General features: G+C 56.1%; 1 protein-coding gene across 1 annotated transcript in view; it reads left to right on the forward strand.

Moving 5' to 3' along the window:
- WWOX (WW domain containing oxidoreductase) overlaps positions 1–7,575 on the forward strand; it is a 912,592-nt gene extending 905,017 nt beyond the window's left edge. The window contains exon 9 of the mRNA XM_068992691.1: positions 6,742–7,575. Within this exon, the coding sequence (XP_068848792.1) occupies positions 6,742–6,930 (189 nt within the window). The 3' untranslated portion in view covers positions 6,931–7,575. The remainder of the gene's footprint in view (positions 1–6,741) is intronic.
- The last annotated feature ends 867 nt before the right edge of the window (positions 7,576–8,442 follow it).

An 8,442-nucleotide genomic window follows, 5' to 3' on the forward strand; every position in this document is an offset into this window, starting at 1 on the left:
TCATGGAACCCTTGCAAGACTTTGGGCAAGGATCCTGGAACACGTAAGGGGTATGGAAGGGGCCTCGTTGATGTCAAGGCAAATTGAGAAAAGGTCGTGCCATTGAAAACAGAGCGCTGAAAACCTCCCGAGGTCACTCTGCCCTGCACTGCTGCTGCTGAGACTAAGCAAAAACTCCTCTGGAGCCTTGCTCTCCAGAACACACACAGCCCCGGGCCTCTGCGGATGGCGGAAAGTGGCTGCCTCCCCCTCCCCTAACTTAGGCTCAGGAAGACATTTGTTCTGCCTTCACAAAGCCTTCCCAGCTTTCCATCCGGAGCCCACTGGTCCCTGGGCTTGCTTCCACAGATGTCTCGGAGCATCGTAGCAACTGTTCTCCTAACCTCCCAACTCATTCCTACCTGGTCTTCAAGTCAGTCTCTTCAGCCTCCTTGATGATCTTGCTAGAGATGAGTGGCTTTTGTCAAGGAGACCATGTGATCTTTGTAGCCTGTCGAGGATTTGGGGTGCCTGCACTGCAAAGAGGAAGGCTTCCATGTCATCGGGCTTCTCTCCCAGCAGAGGCCTGTGAATGTACACTGCTCCCTGGAACCTCTGTCCCCTGTGTGCCCCCGCCCCAGACATCTCCCTAGAATGGACATCAGCTTCCTGGGGCTGTGCCCTGTGCCAGGACCAGTCACGTTGGTGGTGATGGGCTGGCACGACCCACGGCTTTGCGGTCTTTGCCACGGAGCTCTCCCAGACTGCGTCCTGTGCTACCCAGGGAAGGACGGGAGAGACAGCCACTGGGAAGGGACCTCTGAGGTCCTCTACCCTCGTGACTTTCTTAGCGAGAGGTAAACGCCCCTACACACTGCGGAAGGTGCGCCTTCTCTTCCATCAAGCTCAGGACTGAACACGATCCTAGGCATTCTCCAGTGCATTGGTGCCGACTTTTCCGGCCTGCACAGTGAAAACAAATGTCTGCTTTCCTGACCTGCCTCACTTTTTCTGTTTAAGAAGTTGAGTTTGGATTTCCCTGCTGTAACCAGTCCTGAGGACGGCCTGTTAGCAAAGAGGACAGCGTTAGCAAACCTCCTGAGGCTGTGAAGGAGTTACACCTTGATCCCTGCAGGAGGAATTTGCCTGTATCTAAGCGTGCGCTGTCTGGACACGTCAGTGGTTAGGCATTTGTAGGGATGAGTTTGTTGACAATGAATTGGGGCTGGGGGTGGGGGGCAGGAGAAGGGAGATGGGGCAGTCTCCTCTGCACACCGGCTGGAACATGTCAGGTGGCACCCTCCAAAAGGCCACACCCATTTACACATCTGTGAATTCATAAGCTGGAGATTGCTTGGGTTTCCCTGGTCTCGTAGTTCCACTTGCACTTTGGAAAACATCCGTGTCGTTCAGGAGCAGTGGATTCCTGGCTGGTCCAGTCCGGCAGGTGGAGGTGGCACTTTAAATCAGGCGATGGCTTTGTTAGGGGTCATGGGCTCTTGGCTCTTCTGAGGTGGCGCTGAGTCTTCAGTTTTGTTAATCCAAATGGATATAATTTCAATTTAGTGGCCTGCCTAAATCAACAGTGGGAAAATCTCTTCCTTACGCTTCCCGGGTGAGTGCCTGACAGCCTGTGAGTACATTTCATCTTGGGCCACATTGGGGCCGCACGCGGGGGGCCAGACAGGCCCGGCTGGGAGGAAGGGAGGGGCCCCTGAGGCGACTCTGCCGCCCAGGAGGCGCGGGGTGCGCGGCGTGGAGACGGGGGCCCGGGCGCTGGAAGGCCTGTCGCAGCTGCTCTGGGTTCCTGGGGCCGGTCGATGCAGCCCTGGAGGGGTGGCATGTGAATTCTGGTACGAAGTGGGCTTCTCCGTCGGTGGGGATGGCGACCGTTCCCAGCCTGTAGAGCTGCCTGAGGCCAGAACGTCATGCCCGTCACGGAGCTCCCTGCCCAGCGCCACGGGAGTTGCAGGCTCACGGCCGGTGCCCCCATCGTCACCTCTTGAACAGTGCCCGTCTGCAACCATGGGCTGGGAAAGCTCGCCCGGGTGGAGGCCGAGAGTCCCCTTGAGTCACGATCTCCACCTTCTTCCACCTCTCGTCGTCCTGGAGGAAGCCGGGTCTGTTCCTGGTGAGCACGGGACTCCACACCCAAGCCTGAGGGCCCTGTGTTGGTCGTGGCCCCCCGGGTGGGGAGCCCCACTGCCCTGCACGCTGGGCATCTCTGGGAACACATGGCTCATCTGTCGGCTTAAAAGACTGTGCTCAGATGGCAAGTAGGGTAGACCTAACCTTTTGGAGCAGCTTGCTTTGGTTTTTCTCCACAACCAAATGGTATTGTTTGAGGAACAGCTGTGTTCCCAGCCCCATGGTCTCAGTAGATGAATCTGAAATACTGAACCACACTTATCCAGGAGAAGGGGTTGGAAGCTTTTGGCAGGACTTCCCTGGTGCCTCAGGTGGCAGAGAACGCACCTGCAGTGGAGGAGACGCAGGTTCGATCCCTGGGTTGGGAAGATCCCCTGGAGAAGGGAATGGCAGCCCACTCCAGTATTCTGGCCTGGGAAGTCCCCGTGGACAGAGGAGAGCCTGGTGGGCTACAGTCGGTGGGGTCTCAAAGAATTGGACATGACTGAGCAACTAAGCAACTGCTGGGAGACGGGGTGTCCCATCCGGACCCCTGTATCCGCTGCCCCGTGTCCACCAAGGCTCTGTGGTGAAGCACTCTGCCATACTCGCCAGAGCGCGGACCGCTTCTGCACTGGGGAAATGCTTGCTGTGCCCCACAGACTGCAGATGAGCAACGGGGGGATGCTTTGGGGGTTCAGAGAGGCACCCATCTCCTCCTGTGGCGCTAGCAAGATCCTCTGTCCCAGGAACCCAGCGCCTCCTCGGTGCCTGCCCAGAAGGGCCGCTCCTTCCCCGCCGTGGGTCCCCGGTCCTGCCTCAGGCCTGGGAAAGCAGCTGTGGGACCCCTGCCGGCTCTCAAAACCACTGACCACACAGACACCCCGTGACAGTGCGTCTGCTTTTTTATGTCTCAGAGTTAAATCTGTTTAAAGACAGGAATGTATTCTTTTTTTTTTTTTTAAAGAAGCATGCATTATAAAACTAAACATAATGCTATAACATGTGTCCTTATCAAAACATGAGCTATGTTAGAGAACCTACTGATGCATCACAAATACTACTCTGTGGGTGATTTTCTTTAAGCCTGGATTGTTGATCTGAAACTCCCGTTAACTTTCTCTTTCAAAGAGTCAATATTCATCTGTATTCCGTGCTGACGGCTGCAAACTGATGGCTAGTGGTTATCAAATAACTGTGGATGAAAAGCAGCTACTTCAACAGAATCATCCCAACTGAGGGCTTGGGGAGGATGGATAGTTTAGATCTCAAGACCCCAACAATAAACAAATAGCAAACCACTGTCTAAATCCCACCTTTCTGTAGTTGGAGATGGTGCCGCTCAGCTGACAACTGATTTCTGAAAGAGAATGATGAACCCTCATTACCCAGATACTCTTAAAAATCCCAAACAAGAATCCCAGGTGATTTTACATACGCTATAGAGATGGATGGTGTCGGTCTCCTCGGGCAGCTTGCAGACGTTTCACTGAATCAGAAATGGCATTCAGGCATGATTAAAGATTTTCCTGGCTTCCCAGAAATCCTCTGCCCCCGCCCCACGCCCACCCCCCCACCCTCCCTCTCTACCCCTGGTGCAGGACAGACTCCCTGTGCCCCAGGGCTCAGACTTCCCATAAACTGTTCTTAAATACCGAGAGGAACTCCCCCCGCCCCAGCCCACGTTTGTACGGCAAGATACTGCTATTATCTTATCACAGCGGATCGGCAAGCAGTGGTGACAGGCAGCAAGGCACGGCCTCAGATATTTCATAACAGAGTTGTTAACATCGTCTCCTTTATGGGGCTCTTTCATCTTCTCTGAATTATGTGCTGATGTTCCCCCCCACCAAAGTGGCGTGAAAGTCATCTGACGGTGATGAAAGTGCACTTTAAAAATTTTTCTTCTATCAGTTTAAAAACGTTTTCTCTTGTAGCAGCCACGCCAGCTTATTTCCTAATGAGATTTCCTAATGCGGCTCCCGTCTCACTCTTGAGCATAGGCAGGCCCAACAGCCAATGAGCCAGCAATTAGCACTTGTTGTTGAAGTGTCATCGCTTCCGACCGGATCTGTCGTCGGGGTCACCCCTTCGCCGTCCGGTCTTTGCCAGGTGTGCATAGTCGGTCTTCGGAGGAGAGAAGCTGGTCTTAGCTTCTCGCACAGAACCGGCCCCGGCGCTGATGAGATCTAACTTGCGCGTCACCCTGAGCCGAGTGGCAAAGGCCTCGAAGCCACCCAACCTTTGATGAAAGATTGGGCGTTTCTAAAATGTATGGTTTTTTTGGCGTGGCAGCCAAGTGGAGGTTTACACGAAATGAGGCCAGCTTCAATTGCTTTCAGATTCCATGGGGGGAAAATGCGTGTGCCCCCAGCTCCCTCATCAGCTCGATTCTGAATCAGTCTAAGTGCCGAATTTCTCCGCAAAAATACCATTCCGACAACGCGAGAGTGCAACACAGTAGCAGTTTAGAAGGTCAGAGTGGCGCCAGTTTGCACTGGGTTTGGAAGAATTCCGCCTGTTGCCTTCCCAGTGGCCACCTTCGATCCTTTCTCAGGGCTGCTGGAGCTCGTGAAAGGCCAGTTTGTTGCGACGTATGAATGCTGATATTATAGCCACTCCAGGGTGGGGTGCGGGGGGGCCTGGATCTTGGGGTGAGCGGACTCTCTTGCCACTTGGGAGCTCATGACAAACCCCCTGACTGCTCTTCAGTGGGTTTGGCAGTTGCAGAGCACAGCAGAAACCTAAGACAGATGTCCAGAAAATTCCCGAGCACCATCTCCACCCAGCAGCAGCATCATTCTGAGAATCAAGGCCAAGGTGGTAGTTGGCCTGGGCGGGCGGGACGAGCCCCTCAAGTCTCCCATCCATCTCTAGAGGGCACCCCGCTGCCCTTTGCCCCACACGGGGTGCAGGGGACTCGGATGAGCCACTTGAACTTGGTTAGATAAACGTGCCGGATGCTAAGCTAAGGGTTACTAGGAATAGCAGCTCAGCGAGAGGGAATCGGAGTGAGGCAGACTTGGGTTCATTAGACCTGGGCCGCACAAAGTCAATCTGAAAAGAAGTAGCTGAATCAAGCGCACAGCTGGCTGTCTGGGGAGTGAGCATGGCTGAGAGGGTTGCGGGACAACTAACCGATTCCCGTTCAGTGCAGGTCACGCCAAGGGTTCAAACTTTGGATCCGTGGGTCTCGTCCAGCGCAGTGGACAGCCCCAGGGTCAGAACTCACGCCTCCATCGTGTTCCCATGCCACACCACCCGCTTCCCTAACAAGCATGTCACTTGAGTATATTTGCCTACTTGGTTTTCAGCCAAATTCAGTAAGTACCATCCTCTTCAAAACAACCCCCAAGTCTCTTTCACAGTACTTTCCTCAAATGGTAAACACCCCGAGACCTCGCTTCTCAGAATGCCCTGGGCTCCTGGTGATTATGGGCGTAACCATAGACACACAAACCAAGGCGTGTGGGGGGGAGGTTCTCCCTCGAGCACTCTGCTGGGGTGTGACGTCTGTAAGAGGCAGCAGAGGGTCAGCTTTCGGGTGGGGAGGGAACGCGCTTCAGCCTCCCGCAGAGGGCTTCAGTGTTTTCCTAACGGTGACCTTATCGCCCGTTATCTTTCTCTGATGCTCCTCCGCCTCCCCCGGCCCGCCCCTCTATAATTAGTTGATGCAGCAAGGGCTGTGGTGCACATAAATAATCCGAAGATGCCAGATAAACTGTATTGGTTTTAAATTAGAGCCGTGCCGACCATGTCTCCCTACGAGCACCAGCCTATTATTTTTAATTATGGCTCGCAAAGCAAAGTGATTTCTTGCCCTCCTCCCAGCATCCCTGACAGCATCCTGTCAGCCCGCGTGATGTGGTGCCCCGTCGGCACACACATCCCTAGCCACAGCGCCAGCAGTTACTCGAAAGGTCAGTCGGAAGTGATCAATGGCACTCATTACGACGTGCATGTAGAAGTGGGCCGGGAGGACGTGGACCCTCAAGCCGCTGTCCCCCTGCAGGTGCGGGCAGGATGTGACATTTATAGCAAGGTCTCCAGGATCCTGATCAACTCACAGATTTGCGTCTCGTGTCCATAGGAGGCACGTGTGTACGGCAGGGAACACGTGTATATGTGCGCGCCTCACACGTCTGCACACTGCCTCCCAAAGCCTTCCCCTCGCAGCACCATGGGCAAAGAGCAGGGGCACACCTGGCGCTGGGCCTGCTTGGCTTCCCACCTGCTGGGCCACGAGAGAGCAGCGGGTCCAGCTCAGACAGAAGTCTTGTAAGAACGTCTTGGTGTCTCATGACATCATGTGTTGTGCAGTCAGGAGGTTGGGCGGGTTTGTTCCTGCCGGCTGGCAAGGCTCCCATCCTGCTCGCGTTGTCAGCAGAGGCACGGGATGCGACAGGCTGAGAGGCGTGTTGTGTTCAAAGCCTTTTCCTGCATGAGGTGAGGTGGCGCTCCAGGCGGAGTCCATGACGCTGTCCCCGGATGGCCCCGCCATACCTCTGGGTTCGCAGCCCCTGCTGAGCTCCAGCGGCCTCCGAAGCAGATGGGGAGGGCACTCCCGGTGAAGGACAGCCCCCCGCCACCTCTCTTCTCACGAACTCGTTCTTGTCTCTCCTCTCTGCCCTGCAGCAACAGGGAGCCGCCACCACTGTGTACTGTGCCGTCGCCCCGGAGCTGGAGGGCCTGGGAGGGATGTACTTCAACAGCTGCTGCCGCTGCCTGCCATCAGCCGAAGCCCAGAGTGAAGACTCCGCGCGGGCCCTGTGGGCGCTCAGCGAGCGGCTGCTTCAGGGGGCACCCGGCGGCCCGCCCTCCTAGGCGGGCATCGGCCCGACGCCCACCCCGCTGAACCCCCTCCACCTCTCACCCCGCGGCCTTCCACGTCCCCACAACCCAGACCCGCCAGAGGCCCAGGATGTAAGCACTGACGCAACAGAGCACGCAGCGTTAGGTACCCCTAGGGAGCAGGGCGTTGGTGGGGAGAAGGGGCGGTACCTCTTGTCCGGGGCTGGGGGGCAACCCGGGTCCCTGTGCTGCCCTGGCAATGGCCCGTGTGACGGTGAAGGTTCGCCTTCACACGGGCGAAGGGAGGCTCTCCGTCCCACCGCAGAAGCACGTGCAGTCCTCAGCACTCAGGGTCCCCCGGTGCCCCCCACCCCGTCCCACCAGCCACCACCCCAGCCACACGCCCATGGCCACACTGTAGCCAGGAGCCGGCTTTCTCCTGTCTGGGGAAGAAAGAGCCGGTGTTTATCCTTCACGCACTCATCCGCGAGATCACTGCTCCATCCTGATCCAGTCTGAGTCCTGGACAGGCCCCTCTGGCCCCTGTTCCGGCCGAGGCGGAGGGGACACTGAGAAACGGGCGGCGCGGACGGTGGGTGCGCTGCCGAGCTCTGAGCCACTGCCGGAGCAGCACAGAGGCTTCCTCAGGGCACAGCAAGCAGACCCCGCAACAGGCAGGAGAGGCGGCCCGGCACCCCTGAGGATGCCCCGGGTGTTTGGGGGCTGGGGATAAAAGGCCATTCCCGCCAGCCTTCCCGCAGTCTCAGGAAGGACCCCGTCACAGGTGCACAGCCCCCGCGTATCTGTTCAGCGTCCTGCTTCCGCACCCTCTCGTCCCTCCATCCTACGCTTAATAAAAGAGCATGCTTGATATCATCACCTGAAGTCTGTCTTGTTCCTTTAAATGTTTGTTTCAGTTTTGTGTTTTGCTTTTTTGTTTTGTGTGTGTGTGTGTTTTTTTTTTTTTAGAAAAGCAATCTAGAGGAAAAAATAAAGCGCTTCTTGTAGACGCCAGGAAAACACCATCCGCATGTCTTCTCTGAGTCTGTTTTTGTGCTTTGTGGCTGTCCGCGGGCCGAGTCGTCTCACGCAGTTAGCATGCCAGCATCATATTTTCTGTTGAAGAGAGAAAGAGAGAGAAAAATGACTGTCATTAAATTTCTCCTTAAGAAGTTTTGTTATTACGCACGGTGGGCCATTTCAGTTCTCACGGTGTGTTCCCCATGTGATGACCAGGTTCTCGGTGAGTAGGCAGTCTCTACTGAGGGGGATGGGGGTGGTTTGAGGCCCTTGGCCCCGGTCCTGCTTCACTCACACCTGGGCTTCCGGGCCATTCCCGCAGGGATGTAGGAAGGGCCACTTCAGCCACGTGGAGACGCTGCCTCTGCTCACACACCAGGAAGGCGGGGCAGAGGGGCACGGCCACCAGTCTCCATCCTGATATTGTCCGTCTGGGGCCTCTGGCTCTGTGTTCACTCAGACACCACTGCTTTCCAGGGGTCCACAGCCTGGCTACATCCTCCCGTCTAGCTATATTCCCCCTTA

This window comes from Capricornis sumatraensis, chromosome 20, assembly GCF_032405125.1.
Source record: "Capricornis sumatraensis isolate serow.1 chromosome 20, serow.2, whole genome shotgun sequence".
NCBI lineage: Eukaryota > Metazoa > Chordata > Mammalia > Artiodactyla > Bovidae > Capricornis > Capricornis sumatraensis.